The sequence below is a fragment of the Thermobia domestica genome, chromosome 16 (assembly GCF_964235325.1).
Source record: "Thermobia domestica chromosome 16, izTheDome1.hap1.1, whole genome shotgun sequence".
Taxonomy (NCBI): domain Eukaryota; kingdom Metazoa; phylum Arthropoda; class Insecta; order Zygentoma; family Lepismatidae; genus Thermobia; species Thermobia domestica.
Window position 1 is genome coordinate 149,549,409 of NC_137469.1, and position 21,098 is coordinate 149,570,506.

At 34.1% G+C, this 21,098-nt stretch overlaps 1 protein-coding gene across 3 annotated transcripts in view; it reads right to left on the minus strand.

Annotated features, from left to right (window-relative positions):
* LOC145673469 (glycine dehydrogenase (decarboxylating), mitochondrial) overlaps positions 1-21,098 on the minus strand; it is a 428,549-nt gene that overhangs the window by 95,954 nt on the left and 311,497 nt on the right. For all 3 annotated transcript variants that reach the window (XM_081743192.1, XM_081743190.1, XM_081743191.1), the window contains one exon: positions 15,070-15,217. In XM_081743192.1, coding sequence (XP_081599318.1) covers positions 15,070-15,217 — 148 coding nt within the window. The remainder of the gene's footprint in view (positions 1-15,069; positions 15,218-21,098) is intronic.

Sequence of the window (21,098 nt, forward strand, 5' to 3'; positions counted from 1 at the left end):
TATCTGTCAGGAAAGTAAATGTACACCTATTTTTCGAGTCAGGCATTCCTGCGCTCCATCCGTGGAGAGTATGAGAATTAAATCAATCAAATGTTTACTGAGGGGCAAAAGAAAAGTTTAATCTGAATAAGACATTGCAGAGAGGCACAAGCTGTGAATACGAATAGTGCTTAGTGTAAATAAAGGACGACACCGAAAGAGAAAGCCAGAAAAAGCTGTTAAACTTAGAAAAAGGAGTAAAAATTGTCGAAGTGAGAACATAAAACACAAATACAGCAAATACGCCGACAACTAAACATTCACCATGCCATGATCTTGGTATAGTGGTTAAGGTGTTGGCTTAAAAATGTAAAGGTCGCCAGTTCGAATCCCCGTCAAGCACATTTTTAAAAATTTTTGTTAATAATACAGCTCATGAGAGGGCAAAAGAGGTCGTATTTAGTTTTTCGTAGCAATTATTATTGGTAATGTTTAGTACTGATAATACTTTTTGTCTTTGCGTATTGCTTTTATTCTTTTCTTCATTTCGAAAGAGAAAAATATCCGAACAAATGCCACCAAAATTTCTCTTATTTTGAATGTAAACGCCATTTGCAATTAGTGAAGAATAAAAATTGAACGTTCCGAAGTAGCTGCAAAAAGTAAAAAGAAAAACATGGAAGTGGACCATACTCATTTTTACTAAAAATACAATTTCTACATGCCTTACACCTCCCGACCACGTTTCTACGTTAGCAAGTAAGAGGCTTGTGTTTAGGTTAAGCTGGTCAATACGTTTTGCAAAGGGGCCCGGTTTAGCTCTGACGCACCACAGGTGCGAGAAGGGAGCAAAACACTTTGCCTCTCTCCCTCTGTGTCTATTTATCTATCTATCTGTATATATATAACGCTATTTGTGAATGCCATAACCACCCTAATTTTCAGCGGATTGAGACGAAACTTGGCACAAACATTAATTTTTGAAATATCTTGAGTTCGTTAACCAGAATAATCAGATGAAAATGTTCAAAATGGCGGCCCTTCAAACTCTTAAAAAGTTCCAAGGGAACAAAATTTCGCCCATAAATAGGTATTCAGAAAGTTTGGATAACTTCCTCTTTTACTGAAATTTTTGTGTGCAGGGACTTATTGAAATATTGGACCCGATTAATCGCCTAAAGAAGGTTCACGCCCTTTCGCTACGAACATTTTCATCTGATTATTCTGGTTAACGAACTCATCAAGATATTTCAAAAATTAATGTTTATGCCAAGTTTCGTCTCAATCCGCTGAAAATTAGGGTGGTTATGGCATTCACAAATAGCGTTATATATATACAGATAGATAGATAAATAGACACAGAGGGAGAGAGGCAAAGTGTTTTGCTCCCTTCTCGCACCTGTGGTGCGTCAGAGCTAAACCGGGCCCCTTTGCAAAACGTATTGACCAGCTTAACCTAAACACAAGCCTCTTACTTGCTAACGTAGAAACGTGGTCGGGAGGTGTAAGGCATGTAGAAATTGTATTTTTAGTAACCATGAGTATGGTCCACTTCCATGTTTTTCTTTTTACATTTTGCAGCTACTTCGGAACGTTCAATTTTTATTCTTCACTAATTGCAAATGGCGTTTACATTCAAAATAAGAGAAATTTTGGTGGCATTTGTTCGGATATTTTTCTCTTTCGAAATGAAGAAAAGAATAAAAGCAATACGCAAAGACAAAAAGTATTATCAGTACTAAACATTACCAATAATAATTGCTACGAAAAACTAAATACGACCTCTTTTGCCCTCTCATGAGCTGTATTATTAACAAAAATTTTTAAAAATGTGCTTGACGGGGATTCGAACTGGCGACCTTTACATTTTTAAGCCAACACCTTAACCACTATACCAAGATCATGGCATGGTGAATGTTTAGTTGTCGGCGTATTTGTTGTATTTGTGTTTTATGTTCTCACTTCGACAATTTTTACTCCTTTTTCTAAGTTTAACAGCTTTTTCTGGCTTTCTCTTTCGGTGTCGTCCTTTATTTACACTAAGCACTATTCGTATTCACAGCTTGTGCCTCTCTGCAATGTCTTATTCAGATTAAACTTTTCTTTTGCCCCTCAGTAAACATTTGATTGATTTAATTCTCATACTCTCCACGGATGGAGCGCAGGAATGCCAGACTCGAAAAATAGGTGTACATTTACTTTCCTGACAGATAATACCAGTATATCAGTCAACACATTCCTTCAACTTTGACTTTCATTATTAACTATGTTATGTCTGATAATTTCAGAAGTAATTCAAAAGTTCAAAACATCAGACAGTAAGGATATATTTGACATACCTAAAAATTTAATAAAAACTATTATCACTATTACTAAACTTCTTTCAATATCTTGTAATAAATATTTTCTTCAAGGAATCTTTCCTACTACACTTAAAATAGCTGAAGTTATTCCTGTATACGAAAAGGATGATCGTTTTAGTTTGTCAATCTATCGTCCAGTAGCTCTTATCACATTTTTCTCTAAAATTATAGAAACCATCGTTAAAACTCAAGTATATAAATATTTGATTCAGTAAAATATACTTCTGCGATCTCAATATGGATTTAGGCTTGAAAAATCCACTATTACTGTAGTTAAGTCGCTAATAAAGTATGTGAAGTTTTAGAAAAGTGTCTTATTCTAACGAGCTTCTAAGGTTTAAGTGAAGCACTTAACTGTGTAAATCATGCTATATTATGCAATACATAACATATGATTTCTATAACAACGGTTTGAACTTTATAAAATCGTATTTAGAAGAGTGTAAACAAGTAGATGGTATTAACTACATACATTCAAATTTTTTGTAAGTAAAATATGGGGTACCGCAAGGTTCTGTTTTGAGTCCTCTACTGTTTTTAATAATGATGAACGAGTTCCTTCTTAATATCAATGTGATATCAATTCTATATGCAGATAATACTACCTACTAAATTTGAATATAAGCTTTGAAGAAGTGTATACCGAAGCTGAAACTTCATTAATGATAGGAGCAACATTATGTAAAACAAATGATGATTTATTAAATCAAGACAAAACAAAAAGGAGTAGCATTTAGCCTTAATCATTGTAACGATACGAAAAAAATATTAAAAACAATGAGGATAATTTTTTTGGTATATATATGTACAGGGTGTCCGAGAATTATCTATACAACTTTACGACGTTATATTTAAAGAAGTTAATGTGATATTTACATTGGCTATATATACAGCCAATTGATATGGAAAGAACATGTTAAATATGTATACACAAAACTCTCCCCAGTGGCGTGCCTATTAAGCAGTCTAAATAACACAGTTCCTCAACTGGATATGTGGTTTTGCTTTGGGGTAATAGTAGTCATGTTCATGATATTCTAGTTTTGAAGAAAAAATTGCTATTAGGATTACGTATTGATGGAGCATCTGATAAAGAACACTGTTTATGAAACATGAGATAATCAATATATGAATTCACTGCTGTCATTAAGTACTATTTTATACAAAGCAAAATCTTAAGAAATATGACACTCAGGGAAAAGATACACACATATAATACCAGAGGGTGTAAGAAACTTGATGTACCCTTAATAGATTAATCAAAGCAAGAAACAGCTATTTGATTGTAGGACCGAAGTCGTTTAATAATCTAACAATGTTCATGCAGCAGTTCACGTTAAAAGTTTTTTTTTTTAAATGTATAATTGATTAATTTCGAACCCATTTTATTCCACTAAAAATTTCATTGAATGTTTAGAAACTATTATAAGTTTTATTATGTTATTGTATTTAAAATTATTCTGAAGTTTATAGTTTATTATTATATTAACCATCACTGAGTTTGTACATTATGCTTGATTATTATCACTGATGAATAACATATATATACTAATTGGAGGGTGTCTATTACTTCCAAAGCTTAATGAAAATAAAATATTCTATTCTATTCTATGATGTAGTGCAATCTGAAAAAAACACATTATGTGAGATTAGCAGCATTGTTAATGTTCTGATCATGATGCGAAGTATATCAAACACTTTTGTCCATATTTGCACTGTAGACAGTTTGTGACCCGGTATCGTTTCGTTTATTGCAACACTTTAGAATGCTGTGTGGCAATGCTTGTGTTTTCACTCGCACATTTTCTGATTTCAACACGTGACGGTCATCGAATAGGACAGGCGTTCCGCAAAACAGGCAGTCACTGTTGCTGTTGAAGGACCCATCCGACGAGCGAGTAACTCGTTTTTGAATCGGCGATGACGTTTTTCTTTTTAGGGCAATCGCAATATCTTTTTTATCAATATAACGTTTGCGACAAGAGACATGAACCACCATACTTCTAGCAGCGAGAATGATACTACCGCGAGCCTTACTGGCATTGTTCACTCCTTCACCTCCCTTTTCTTGAAGTGTAATGAGGTTATCGTCAGGATCTAGGCTTCTGCAGATGATACACAAACGTGTAAGGGAATCAGCCATGGTTCTTCAGTGCCTAGGTTCATGCAAGACTATGATATGTAGAAAAGCTTATGGAACCCTATTTCCAACGGTGTATGGTTTCTGCCTCCTATACCCAACGATTATCAGGGTTGCCAGAGCCCAAGAAAGGTAAAAGTGTAGATTTTGCCAATTTTTTAAAGGTTTCTTCTTCTTCTTTTTCTACAGATTGGGCACAGGGAGCACAAACGATACGTAGTGGGTAAGGTGGTTCCATAAGCTTTCCAACGCGGTATGCTTCATATCTCTGTGACAATTAGGGAGGTTGCTAGATCTAAGAAACAGAAGTTAGACCAAAGTAAAAAATATACAGTGACCCTCCTTGGTCCGCGGTTCCGAATTTTTATCTACCTTACTGTTGAACCTACGTCCTTCATTTTTTAATATTATTGTTACCAATGTTTGGTCTACGAGTAGGAATTTTTCTGCCGGCGTATGAGGACGCAGAGTGTTGCCAGGATCCAAGAAATATCAATTAAAAAAAACAAAAATCGACCTCCTTCTTCTTCTTCTTCTTCGGGTTGGGCATCATGGGTACAAAAGTCACTTCGTTGGAATTTGTGGTCTATGAGCGTTTCAACGAGGTATCATTTATGTCTCTGTGTCAATTAAGAGGGTTACTAGAGCCGCCAACGTAAAGAACTACGATTTTTTCGGAAAACCATGGTCCGCCATTTTGAAACTGTTTTGGGGGGTGTTCCCGTGGTCCGATTTTGTCAGATTTTGAATATGTTATTCAGTAGTAATTCCTGAATGGAAAACTGTTTAAAAAGCTTGTGTTGCAATTTTGCCCAGGTTGAGGGTAAAATTGCTCTAGATTTCCTGGACTAAATTTCAGTGTTGCCTTATTAGTTTAAAAGCTACAATGGTGTGTCAATATGAATGTTCACCCTACGTATATATTTCTCGTATGTGTGATTCCATCCTTACTTAGCAATGGATTCATTACGCATTTAATTATTGTTTGATAATGGAAATACGCTACAACAATTATGGGCAACGAAACTATTATTGTATATATAAGTTTCAATTAGTGCTTTCTGAAAAATAATGAAGTGTGCCAACAAATTGTATCGTTTGAAAAATGAGAGAATATAGAATCAGTTAGTAAATGTTTCTGACAATCCAAAAACGGGAGAGATTTATTGAATGCACTACATTATTCAGAACTAGAAGATTGGTATTGTTGATGGTTTCAAGGTAGAATAGGTTACAGTTGTTCAAAGTATTGTTAATTACCTAAAGCGAAATAAACTGAACACAAAAATTACCTCTAAGAGATTTAACGCACTAATTGGTTAATCCAAGTTAATTTTCGTGATTATATGACAGTTTAGTTTCTTAAGTTGTTATTTGAGAAATATATTTGAAATGTTTCCCCGCCCCATTTTGGATATATATTTGAACGAAAATGAAATAATATAAGCCCAGCTCGACCCAAATGTTGACACTATGTTCAAAAATTCACTTCAAGTAGTGCAACCATTGTTGTTTGTGAAACATTTATCCTCCTGTGAAGTAGCTGTGTATTAGATGTGAAGTGACTATGTGATAATTGTATAAACTCTTAACTTAATTCACTAAATTCAATTACTTTATTAAATTACATTTATCAACGACAGAATTATGAACATCTAAAATCCAACGAAACAAATCTTTTATTCATGATTGTGCATAACAAATACATGCTTAATCAAGCTGTCTGGCCAATTCTCACTTTTGAAATTGTCAGTAAACGCGAGTAGTTTCCTTCTTGCTTTTCCGCGTTCTTTGCCGCCTAGCCCGACATTTCCTAATTCATTGAAGGTCAAAATCATCGTTTTTCGATTAAGCAAAACCACGGAGGACACATCGACAAGGGGTATTTGCCACAAGGTTTAGGAAAGTGCAGGATCGTCGTAAGAGGCACGTCCCTCCATTGGAGAACAACCAACTCCATGTCTTGGGAGTACCATTCTGTTGGTTCATCGCCGCAGATTCAATAGAGTCAAATATCTGACTAGTAGAACGAAGGTGTAGGAGATCATCATCGGAGACGTATCCTAACGAGAGAACTCGCCGCCCCTGGCAGTCCAGCAGGATTAAAATTCAGTTGTTGGCTGACTCGAGTATATCCATAATGAAGATGCATTTTGTGTAAAGAATACAGAGTAATTTGTAGTTTTTCCTAAGAGAAATTGAGTAGTCACTTTTATCTCATCCGCCCATCTTCTCTACGTTTATACATTTGCTCAGTTATAGTAACTTTTGTTTCATTGTTTATTTATCATTTTATTTATGGGTGAGAAGAGATTTTGCGAAGTTGTTATATTTTGTTTTTCTTTCTGGTAGTATATAAGAAGTATATATATATATATATATATATATATATATATATATATATATATATATATATATATATATATATGCTCAATGGAAAATACTAGTCATTTCATCCACGTTAGATCGTTTAGTAGAACCCCCAGATTTTCAGGCGAATCGAACGAGTCTGTTCAGTTATTTGTTAATCAATTTGAGGAATTTTCTATCCTTCATAACCTTCGTGATGTACAGAAACGTCATTTGTTGACATATTGTTTGGAAAATGGGGCTTGTGCTTTTTTGTTAGTTTTACAATCAACCGCAGAATATAACCATCTCATATATGTTCAAATTAAGAAAAAATTAATAGAGGCCTATCAAGTTTCACAAGTTTTAAAGCAAGAAATGAGAAATAGAGAACAGTTAGATTCTGAACCTGCTTTAGATTACATTGTTTACAAGTGGAAATTAATCTTAGAGTACGATCCGAAGATGCAGTTAACAGAGCAAATGAACTTGATAATCAACGGGCTATTGCCTTCATTCTATTCTGCAGTGTCAAGAAAATCCTTGAAGTCTGTTATTGAGTTAGCAAAGTTCTTAGCTTTAGAGGAGAGAATTAATTTTCTTGTCAGCATGAGTAGTCAGCGATCGAAATCTTCTGCAATATCAGACGAGCATAATTTACAATCTATTGGTAACAATACTACACAGCAAAAAGAAAATATTTTACATTTTAATACTCAGAACGTAAATGAAGTTATAATTCAGCCTGTGGAAAAAACTAGCTTGATCGCTTAGCTCGAGGATATCAAAGTCCAACTTGAAGGTCTCGTGCTGCGAAATTCGCTCGCAAAGGCTATTCACGCACACAAAGACAAATCTGTGTGTATGCAATCTTATGAGTGTTCGCGTTTGAAGCGTAGAAATTCAACTTTTGCATCCTTCTCTCATTCACAGCCTATTGCTACTGTTAACACAGTAAATGCAAATCAGCATGTTAAGTCAAATAAAATGAATAAAGAAGACAGTAATGTGTGTAATAATATTAGAAATAGTAAGCAATATCATGTGCCTATAAAATTCGAATCTAATTTGCTCATGTTAAAGTATATATTGACAATAAGCCGCATTTATTTTTATTGGATTCTGGAAGTACTATTAGCATAATTTCTGGCAATATTTTAAGTAATAAGCATAGAATACTCAAAGGAACGACTTCTATTCATGACGTCACTAGAAATTCTCAAGAAAGCGATCAGATTGCTTTAGTGAAATTTAAATTAGGAGGGCAATATTTTACGCATCCTTTTCGAATGTATAAAATTTTCCGTATAATAGGCCAAGATTTTTTGAAAACTCATCTTACTATGGTAGATCACCATAAGAATTATTTCAGTTTTGTTAAATTTGTTATCCCTTTAAGAGTTGAATTACCGCCATACGTATCTTTTGATGAAATTTCTTATCATATAGCGGAATTATAAACCTCAATTTTTCGTGGCTCGTTCTGAGGTTTTGCCTCCAAATTCAAGTGTTCAGGTTACGTTGAAGAAAGTAAATGCTCTTGCAGGTACTCGCAATTCACTTGTTCTCAGTGAATTAATAGATACACAGGCAGAAATTTTTGTGCGCAAAACAGTTGTAGAGGAAATTCACCCAGTAATTTCTGTAGTTAATCCCACCAAAATAAACTTTATTTGAAGAAAGATGTTGTTTTGGGCTCTGCCGAACATGTTATCAGTGGTACCAACCTACACAAACAAAATTGCGCTAATAATAAAGTACATCAAGTGAATACAATAAACACAATCTTTTGCAGAAGGTTATGATAAATACCGTGTAAATGTTAACCCTGAACTGTTGCTACATCAACAACAGCAATTGTATGATTTAGTAGAGAAATTTTATTCTAGTTTTTCTAGGAATGAATTTGATTATGGTAGTACTAAAGGATATAAGCATAAAATTGAATTAGTAGACAACATTCCAGTCAATCTTCCAGAATTTGCCATTCCGTATCATCTACGGGATGAGATTTAAAGAAAGTAGATATTTTATTGAAAAATAAGAACATTGAGCCTAGTATTAGTCCTTATAATTATTCAGAAATGCTTGTTAAAAAGAAGAATGGACAATAGAGATTTATTGAGGACGCTCGGTACATCAATAGAAAAAATGGTTCCTGACAGTTTTCCAGTCCCTCCTATTCAGGAAATGTTGACTAATTTAGTAGGATGCGAATATTTATGTTCTAGCGATGTTTTCGGAGTATTTTTTAATATTTTCCTAACTGAAGAGTCAAAACCTATTACAGCTTTTTCGATTCCTGGCGTTGGCTCATACCATTTTAATTTTTTGCCCCAGGGTGTAAAGACATCTACTAGCGGTATGAATAGAGTAGTGAAAGCTACTTTAGAAGGTCTTCCACAGGATAAAATATATGTCTACGTAGACGATTGTTTTTGGTCCAACGATAATTTTGACGAAATTGTACAGCTAACGCGTATGTTGTTTCAAAGAATAAAGGAAATTGGTTTAAAGCTTTCCCCGGAAAAAAAATTGGGATATTTTTCATTAGATGTTCTAGGTCGCACTGTTAGAAAAGATGGTTTATCTATTTCAAAACGAAGCATACATTCCATTTCCAACTGTCAACGTCCCAAAACAGAGAAACAGGTCAAAAGTTTTTTTAGGATTGGCTTCTTTTGTTGTTCGTATTTGCCTAATTTCAGTCAATTGGCAGAAGCGTTACTTTCATTGTTGAAAAAAGATACTCCTTTTCGCTGGAAAGAACCGCAAGAGACAGCATTCAATAATATCAAGCAAGCCATCATTTCAGCTCCTTGTTTAGTGAGATATAAGCCTGATTATCCTCTCTACCTCTATTTTGATGCTTCAAAGGTCGCGCTTTGAGGACTGATTAAACAACCTCAAAATTCTCCTGATGATACAAATCTAGCACCTATTATTTATTGTAATCTTGCAACGTCTCCTAGCGAGACAAAATTACACACATACCAGCTTGAATTACTAGCATTGCTGTATTCCTTACGTTCATTTAGATATTTTCTTTTGGGACGTCATTTTAATTTGAAGACCGATGGCAACAGATCAACGTAAAGATTCTTTTTTCAAAGACATTTTTTCTTGGTTGGTACAAAAATAAGATAGAAATCCTAAAATATAACGGCAAGCGTTATATTTTACTATTAAGGATGGTATTTTATATAGAAAACAAAACATCTCAAGGCATAAAATTTTTAGTTGCAGTTCCTACTTCTTTACGTTACAAAGTTGTTAATGCCTGCCATACTTCTGCATTAGGATCAGCTCATTCTGGTTATTCTAAAACCTATGATAACGTTAGCAAAAACAGTGTATTTTCCGAACATGAAATCTCTGTGTATATCAGAAATGTCGTGAGTGTACAACGTGTCAGATTTCAAAATCGAAAATTGGTCCTCCGTATGGTATATTACTTACTTATCCCTCAGTTCCGCTCTTCTATCGCTTACAAATTGATGTAGGTGGGAATTATTCTCCCAATAATATGTTAAATCATAAATATCTAGTGGTTGCAGTAGACAGTTGCCCAAGATATAATTGCTGTAATATCAGGAATAAAATCTGCAAACACTTTGGCTTCATTTCTTTACTATAAAGTAATTTTAAAAAATGGAATTTTCTATGAAATTGGTTTAGACAAAGGTAGTTCATTTACTAGTGGATTATTCAAAGAATTGTGTGCCATGGTTAGAACAACGGTTCGAAATTAGTATTCGAAATATAGAACAACGGTTAAAATCAGCATTATGTAACAAAGATTTAGAACAATGCATTGATTTGTTACAGTTTTTTTCTCAACGTTACCAAGAATTTATCTTCCCAAATTTCACCATTTGAATGTCTTTTTGGTTTTAAACCTAGGTTACTTCATCAGGAAATTTTAAACACCCCGTGTGAATACGAAGATAATGCCATTCCTTTACAGCAATTACAAGACATTAGGGACAGAGCGCAAGAAAATCTTTACAAGCGCCACTAAACAGCGACAAAATGTTTTGACAAGATGCATACGAAATCTGCCTTTAAGGGAGAAAAATTTTGGATATTAGACACGACAAGGAAGAAAGGTCGATGCAAAGCATTTAGCGCAAAGTTCATTGGTCCAGGCATAATTGAACGAGTGGAAAACCCAAATTCGTATTATGTTAAGTATAAGACCGCCTGAGGATCTTATAAGATAGATAGCATAGCAGTTCAGGGACTAAAGAAGTTTTATGAGAAGGAAAATCCGGAAGAGGAAGACCATCTTGAAGACTGACTGCTTATCAACGTCTGCACGGAAGACCATACGATGAAAAAGACGACGACGAGACGCGAAGACCATCAAAGACCACCTACTGAAGAAACTTTCAACCCCAGGAGACAATGTATAGAAGAAATTTTCATCCCTTCTCTTCATATCAAGGATGTTGTAATTGCCGAAAATCTACCTACATGGGCAAGTATAGGAAAGAATTCCACAACAGAAAAACCGAAGTTCACTTCCAATACTGCCATCAATCAGAAGATTAGTATTTATAAAGGTAACATAGTGGATATAAAAGTAGGTGCCATAATTAATCCAACAAATGAAACCTTAACTCCTTTAGGTGGCGCAGACAAAGCTATTCAAGACGCTGCTGAAACTGAATTTTTAAAAGAATGTTTGAGTATATCATCGTTGAAGCCAGGAGAAGGGAAAATTACCAATGGTCATCGTTTACCAGCTAATTATGTAATTATGACATGTGGACCACGAAATTTTGACACGAAGATTCTACGTGAGACATATAAAAATTGTTTTAAAGTAATGTTGGAAAATGATCTCTCCACAATTGTACTACCTAACACTTCGACAAAAGCGTTTAAATTTCCGAAACTAGAAGCTGCCAAAATTGCTTTAGCTACGACAAGAATGTTTTTAGAGGAACATCTTGACGGCATAGAACGTGTTGTGTTTTGTATTTATGATAAAGAAAATTGGGATATTTATCAGCAATTACTCGCAATATAATTTCCCATTGATGAACCTGTTAGTCCGTCTGTCCGCACATAACGTCTATGTGAATAGCATTCTTGAAGACTGGGTTGTGGATAGGAATACCTTGTAGATGGATGATGAACTTTCCTTTAGCACTGGCCATGCTTAAAAGTTAGTTTATCATGGTTTTGAATTGTGCATCCAAATCCACCGATGGAACGCTTTGAAACTTGGAACACTTTGAAACTTGTTGGTATCTTTAAGGTTTGTAACATTCTATTTGCTTGGACAACGTATGACTACAGAAGTTTCTTACTTTTATTATTTTGAAATATGAGTATGTGAAGAATAGAGAAAATTAACGTCACGTATATGAATTGATATTAGATGGATACATCAAGAAGATGCAAGAAGATCGATGTCAAGACTGCAAGATCCATGCTCTATCCATGATCGATGCCCCAAGAGGACAAGACTTAAGAAAAGAAGATGAAGACAGAAGAATTTGTATGTTAGGAATTTAAGTTACATGTGGTGAATAGTTCTATCATACTGATTTTCTATAGTTTGAATACAGCCAGTATATGGGGCTATATCCATATCTTGGAATTATTTTCCAGTCTACTGACGCTTTAAGCCAAAAATCACTTAAAGCTCATTTTTCTCAAACTGAAATCAGTACCCTTATTGTGTTGTCTAACTTTACTATCTTTATTTAGCTAGACAGTATTATAACGTTTTTTTTCGCGTATTAGTCACATTCCGTATTGAAATTATTTTCTGCATTAGAGGAATATTTATACATATTGGATTGTATTACATTTATGAACTATTTACTCATTTAATTATCATTTTATTTTTTTTATCTCTACGTTTATAATCATTTGTATTAGTAATGCTTGATTTATTATTGTTTCTACCTTTCGCGTCCTATCATAACACTTTAAAGCACATGTTACTGATAACGATATTATGCAAGCACTAATGTTAATTTTTCTTTTTCCTTTCCATCTTCGCAGAGACGCCGTCACATATGTATCACCTTACATCAAGGATACCTAGTAACCGACTAAGGACTGACCTTGAAATACACAGTCAGCAAATTGTAATGGAAGCTTTATTCAAAGCAAACAGTACATCATATAGAGAACTATCTTCCACAATCATTTTTTTTTTAAATTTCTTCGATTTTTTTTCTATTCTACTACGGAAAATTAAAATTTTTGTGTATTTCCAGTTTCGAGGAGAGGTTGTGAAGTAGCTATGTATTAGATGTGAAGTGACCATAACTCTTAACTTAATTCGTTAAATTCAATTACTTTATTAAATTACATTTATCAACAACAGAATTATCAGCATTTAAAATCCAACGAAACAAAACTTTTATTCATCATCGTACATTGCCAGAAAGCTTGTATTTGTTAATTCTCACTTTTGAAATTATCAATAAAACGCGAGTAGTTTCCTTCTTGCTTTTTCTCGTTCTTTTTCGCCTAGGATGACACTTCCTAATTCATTGAACGTCAGACTCATCGTTTTTTCGATTGAGCAAAACCACAGAGGACACATCGACAAGGGGTATTCGCCACAAGATTTAGGAAGGTGCAAGATCGTCGTGAGAGGCACGTCGCTCCATTGGAGAACAATCAACTCCATGTCTTGGGAGTACCATTCAGTTGGTTCATCGCCGCAGATTCAATAGAGTTCAATATCTGACAAGTGGAATGAAGGTGTAGGAGAAAATCATCTCAGACGTATCAAAGAGAGAACTCGCCGCTCCTGGCAGTCTAGCAGGATTAAAATCCGGTTGTTGGCTGACTAGTATATCCAAGCTCCTCCAGGGAACACCATTCATCATGCAGATGACCAGGACGACACCAGTCTCAACGGAATGTAAGGCTAGAGCTCATCCTTTATCTTTTAGTCATAACCTATTTCACTCACACCTTTTTTCCCCCAACTAGTCATTCTGAAAGTTAAAACATTTGAATTTTATTTAAATTCAACCATAGTTTTGCAGTTAAGTACCGTGTTGTGCATCAATTCCATCCTCAATTGTCACATTTATTCAATGAGTATTTTAGAGATTATTCTGAGCTACAATCTGATAACACAGCTCCGGCACGCTCCTTCCCCATTCCTCCCTTAGGATATGATATCATCAAAGTGTAATATATATATATATATATATATATATATAAAGTCGATGACTATGCTCAACAGTTCATTTGAAACGCTTCAACAGTTTCCTTACTTTCACCATTTTATGAATAGAAAGTTGGAAATTAAAATAGTTAAATTGCCTTCCCTCCTTAGAAGAAAAAATTTCTAAAAAATGGGTAAATGTAAACTACATGCCTAGTTAGTTTTAATAATGAGCTTGTATGCCGAATCATCTTCCTAATTCAAATCCGAGAGAAAAGCTGATGAGATAGTTCAATATTCGGATGCATTTAAACCCTCCTTCCCTCACAATACAAATTATAATTAGAGTGACATGATAGATCCAGTTCGAGTTGGGTACTATCTTCGAAAATTCAATTTAAACAATTCAGCCGTTTTCCTGTGATGATCAGATAGACAATATCGATTTTAATATGAAAAGGAAACTAAAGAAATTGTCCCCTTCCTTAGAAACTAGTTTCCTAAAGGCAAATTTACAATTAGTTTTAATGAGAAGTTTATGTACAAAGTTCCATCTTCATAAGTTGAAGGCCTTCTGAGACATTTTATTTTGACATCAATTTTGGACCCTTTTTCAGCCCCTCTTCGAGTCTTTTCCTTACGATACACATTGTAATTGAAGTGATATGTAGGAGCTGCTTCGTGGCTAAGCGGTTAGCGCATATGCCTTTGGTCTGGGAGACTCGGATTCGATTCCCGGCGGGAGCTCATGAGGTTCGGATTCCACGTTAATCAGTAGGTCCAAGTCTAATACAGTCTCGCTGCTGAAAGGGACGTTAAACTTAAAATCGACCCAACGATGTGATATCAGTTTGAGGTAGGTACTGAAAAAAGAATATATTGAAAAAAATATTTCAAATGTCTCAGCCGTAGGACGTGATCACAAACAAGATCACTTTAATTTATATATATATATATATATATATATATATATATATATATATATATATATATACCAGCATTAATTTTCAAAGAAAACTTGACACTTAGTGTCTCATTGTTATAATAGTTTTTAATAAAGAAACTTGACGTTAAAAAATATAAAACTCTACCTTGATATACGCCCATGAAATAGGCAGAATCGCTGAAGATCCAAACGGAGCTGCACTGACTACTCCGAAAGATTTCGATGTATGACCCATTACCTGCAGAGGATCAACGATTGGATGGCTTGGTAAGAAAGGTGCCAGATGTTCCTTCCTGAGAAAAAGGATATTGTGTATAAACTTATACAAGTGAACCTAAATACGTTTTAATTGTTGAAATATTTAATTGAGAAGCGTAAAAACAACTACTGACTACTTCCATCCTAATTATGTGATTTTTTTCAACAATACTTTTTCTTTAAATTTACGTATTTTTATGTTCCTGATATTGTTAATGGATAATAAGAAAATCAAAGCATTTTAGTTTTACTGGCAGAGGAAAATATAAGAAGGAAATCAATTATATACTCAATAATGCAGATTATTCGCAAAATAAAGGAAAACAATTGTTTACAGTGCTTAGAAGAGGACCAACAATAACTGAATAATCCAGAATATCGGTTGAGGTATGTAAAATTCCAATAATATATGAAGTTGTAAAAATATAAAAATAAAAAAAAATCTTGATTTTTTTTTAAATCTTAAAATCTTTTTTGTCTTTAATCACCCTGGAAACAAATCTTGATACTTTGCGATGTACTTAACTACTCTTTCAAAACTATTTGGAATTAATTTAATGAAATTCTGGCTAACGAGTGCCACTTCAACATGTGTGTTTATATTGACTAATGAAGAGTATTGTGGCCTAGTGCCAATCTGACCAAGAAATCTTAAATTGTACCAGCTATAAGAAAATCTTACTTTCGTACATCATATCTACCATCCTTGAAGATATGGATAATTATTTTCAATACAAATAAATTCATTTTCAGGAAACACAACTATTTTATTAATTTTAAATGCACTATTTGAGTAATAAGACCAATAATTTGCACAACAGATTATATGACAATTAAGATGTTATGATTTTATCAATAATCTGTATAAATGCAGTAGTATTGCGAATTGATAGGCCATCAATCATAACAGTTTATTTCATGAAAGCTTTAATTGTATATTAAAGTTTAATAAAATTTGTATTCAGACTTCATCAATTGTTACTCGTCTGTTCCAATAGTTAACAGGAAAACAAAATTCAGTCTGGATTTGTATTCTTTCGTACTTGTGTATTGAGATTTGTGCTTGGTCCCTCGTAAGTAGCTCTTCTGATAAGTCACAAATATTCCATTTAATCAAGAATAACATTAATGCAATTAATAGTAACGTAACTGCATTGCAGCTCTGACATTGTTATCAATTATTTTCCAAAGACGATTAAGTAGTGATTTTGAGCAACACATTCGTATACATCACAAAGCACATTTCTTTAGAACAACAATTACATATTCATATCGGAATAACAATTCGATATCCATTCTATGAAGAAACAACACTAGTCCCTTTTCAATGAGGGCTAAATTCATATATATTAATATCATTTATAGTCCATTTCATTGCTACAATCCAGATCGTAATCATAATAATAAGAACTCAAAATCAATACCATCAGATAAGTACATGCATTTAATAAATAAATACTACCCTGCCTAACTTAAACACTTCCTAACATAACCTAACCAACCTAACATAACATAACCTAATCATGTAACCCATACACTACTATTGCAGATAATGCTGCGAGGGAAGAAACAAAAGAAAAACCATTTCACTGATGTGCATCTATTGAACAACGCTTGAAGTACATCTCGTCATGACTAACCCGACCTTTCAATTGGTTAGAATATATTTAGGGACCAATGCATATGTATCATCCAGTCTAGGTATCCTACTTTTTTTAAGGAAGCAAATTGGATGTTTCCTTATGTCATGTTTATAATCTGCGCAAATAATCTTATTAAAATTCAGTAGTTTACGTAGACAATCCATATAATAATGAATACGTGTAAATGTTTTTGTGCTAATCAGAAGCTTAACGACTCATTTATACCACTGTCCTGCATTTATCAATTAATCTCTTGATTTAAACAACTACGAGCATGCTAATGATAAAATTAAATAATGCCATAATTCACTATGGCATATTGCTTATAATTTTGAGATTACATTCATAGGCCTATTGGCAGAACAAGTTAGGACACGACCCCCTCATAGTTTGTTGGAATATATGTGACGGAAGAAAATTAATTAATTACTCATAGTGACACATAATTCAAATAATTCTTTGAAAAACATATATACGGAAGATGACTTGTCTCTAAATCTCTAAATGTGTCTATGATAAGTTCGTTTTCTGATGTCTATTATTTATAATTGAACTCATTTTACCTGTCTTTCATGAGTGCCGATGTTTCTCCGAGATTTGTATAGAAACGTCGTTTTTCCTTAATTAATCCTCAATTTCTTTGGCAGCTCAACTGCAGAGACGAATCCACAGCACCAACAACTTCTTTGGGAATCCTCGTGCTCTCTGAGGAGCCGAGCAACATTCATATTTTGATTGTTGGTATTCATAGGTTGGTGGGCAACATGGAAATTTTAAAACTTTTCTCTCGCTTGAAAGAGCTGTTTTACACTTTGATGAGGCCTCTTCTTCGTAACTGCATCTAGATATTCTATCCTTGGTTTCCTCTTCCAGCTTTTCCTTCTGCCTTTCCCTCTATCAACACGATGATCCAAATACACGGAGTGCCGAATAAGATAGCCAAACATGTTTCTTCTTTTTCGTATTATCTTCATGATCTGTCGTCCTTCATTTGCTTCTTTTAGTACGTCTTCATTCCTTTTCCTTTCGGTCCATGATATGCGCAGCATTCTGCGCAATCCATTTTAAATTGGATATTTCAGCTTCTCTCAATGTTCACCTCTCTGATCCATAAAGCGGCACGCTCCATACCAATGTTTTAATAAATCGTTTACGAACGTCCAACGACACATTTCTTGATGTTAATAGTCCTCTTTTATTATTGAATGCTTGTTTAGCCTGCGCTATTCTGGAACTTCCGTCTTTTTCACTTCTTCCGTCCCAGATTATTAGACTTCCTAAATAGGGGAGTCTAAACATCTTCGATTTTCTCTCCATCTAGCCATATGTTTGCTCCTTCCTGTCCTGCTCTTGTGCACTTTATCACTTTGGTTTTCTTCTCGTTTATCTTCATTTTGCATGTTTTTTCCAGTTGGTCGTTCAAGTTTGAAAGTGCTTCCAGCAAGTCTTTTACGTTCTCCACTACCAATGCTACTATTTTTGCCAAAGTATATTCGTTTTTCCATGCACCTAGTCCGATATGGTGCCCTACTAAAGTTCTTGTTACTATCATAATAACAGGTAATTTTCAGCAATGTTTTCACTTCGAAATATTACAAACTATAATCCAATCGCGCACATGACGTTGTTAGATGTGATACAGATCCTGTTAGGTATGTTACCCTGTAACATTTCCTACTTTAAAAGATTGCAAAATTAATATATTCGCGTTATGAATTTAGAACTACTTCTACGGATTGTTTTCATTAAGTTTTACGTTTGTAATTCTCTTATATGAAGTTCTGCATTGTTCTGCTTTGATTTATATATACGAAATAATGTACTATATTCCTCTCAAATCATAGTACTATTAATGATTACTGGTATTTACATCAAATACACCAGGAAACTACATGCATATGGTATATCATTTTCCTCGATCACTGCATAACTATATAATTCCTAGTTGGATACTCGAATAAATTCATGTCTATGACGCACTATTAAGCCCAAATTAAGGAAAACTACAAACTGAAACAGAATCAAACTAGATTTGCGATATGTACGCTTGTACACATGTACCGTGCTTTTATACATAGTGCACAGAGCTAAACAAAGACTAAAATCAGCAACAATACATGTATCTATCAATACCTATTTATTTCAATGGTACGACTTGCTGAAAAGCGGGCCATAACAAAGTATCTAAGGTACAGAAAAGTAATAAATATCTCAGACGTATTATGAGCACTATTCATAATCTCAAATAATGTCGCAAAAACTTTAACAGTTCTCCTGAAAGCATAAGTAGGAATACAGGGTTCCCACTCATTTTCCAAGAACAAATTCCCTGACTTTTCCGGGTTTTCCAGGTCACTTCTCAGAAATTTCCAGGTACACCATTTTGTAGCACATATTTTTTACCGCTGCATAGAAAAATAGAATTTGCACATGAAGGAAAACAAACTAAACTTTTTAAAATTATGAAGTGTCCCCTACCAAATAGCCGGATAAGGCTAAAAGTGAAATCTGATAACTTAAAAAAAATAAAATAAAATAAAATAAAATAAAATAAAATAAAATAAAAAATGAAAATAACCTGTACGCTATTTATGTACATTTTCTGGTCAATAATGTTGCCAATCAATTTATGAAAGCGCTCAGCATTTTCAATCTGATCCAGACTTCACTTTTCATCATGGATGGAGTATGCTGTTTATTTTTATTTATTGCTACAAGTATTCTATTATTTTCCCTTTTCACAGAAATAATTATAGTAAACATTAACAATCGTTAAAGTTGTTAATGGACGGATTCAGAAGTTAAAACATTTTATCATCAGTTTGACTATTTGTGAGACTTACTACAGATATATATTTTCTGTCTGTCAAGAGAGGTTTCTGCACTGATGATACATAATTACAAAAGTTTTCGCAAGTCTGATAATTTCGTATCAATGTCTGCATCCTCGCGAGATGAAGTTGTAATAACCTCGGACTTCTTAGTTTCAAGTTCTCTTATTTGAAATTGAATGTGTCTCTTCTGCAGTCTTTTTCTATGTTCATCTGATTGTTCACTTTTCTTTCTTTGTAATGTATCTGTATATCTTGAGTGGGAGCAACGTACATATTGAAGCATCTTGTTGGTCACGTTCACTTTTAATGGATCACCCTCTACATAAACTGAGTAATACATCATACTTTGAGATAAACTGTTTCTTCATGCAAATTTTCCACTAGTAAGTCTTTGTTAATAGAAAATCCACTTTCAACATTCGCGTTGCCATGCGAAAGCGTAAGTTTTAATTTCACGACAGACCTCGATTCGTTCATATTCTTTGTTGTCTGTTAATATGTTTGGGTACATTTGACAAAGATTATCATTTTCAAGAGAAAATTCCTTGAGCTGCTGATGGATCATTTTCAAGAGAAAATTCCTTGAGCTGCTGATGGATCATTTTCAAGAGAAAATTCCTTGAGCTGCTGATGGACTTTAGTATCTGAAAGAAATCGGGTATAATGCTGTTTGGCCACATCTGCTTGCGTTGAAGATTTGTGGTTATTATCATATAGGTAGATGAGTAATGTATTCATCCGATTTTCCGCCTTACCAGTATCCTGAAGGATAACTGGGGGTTCAAACAAGAAACTGCACGTACAACACCATACTTAATAGGACTTCTTTCGAGCATTTTCAATATAGTTCCTACAAGAAACTTCTGACATTGACTTAAAAATTCTAGCTTCTGTTTTTCAGACACTTTACTACTTGCTAGCTGTTTTCTAGTGGAAAATCCTACTTCAATAGATTGTACAGGAAAAAAATTAACTTCGGGGTTCATGTCAATTTTCAACAGATTTGGATAATTATTTTGCAGGATCTGTTTTCTTTACACAACGACTCACCAAATTGAACAACACGTCAAGAAATGAATCATACAAGTAAAATATCATTGAATCAGAGGTTTGAAATTTCTTAAAGAACGGTTCAAGTACTGATGCAATTGTGTTGAAGAAAGCAATTTTCGATAATGCCAATGGATCTTCACAGGCTTCACGCAAACAGTTTACAGACACAGTGGACGGTAATTTACTTTTGAACTCAAATATTTCTTTACACTGGGAAATATTTCCATGGCTCTTCTTGAAACGTCTGCATTTTCCACCCAACGGATTTGACCAACTTCAGTGGGAAGTCCGAATGGCCAAATATGACAATGAAGTCTGCACGACGAGCAGGGCTATCTTTGAAAACTGAGTACATTGCTTTGAGAATACTATTAACCTTCCACTCA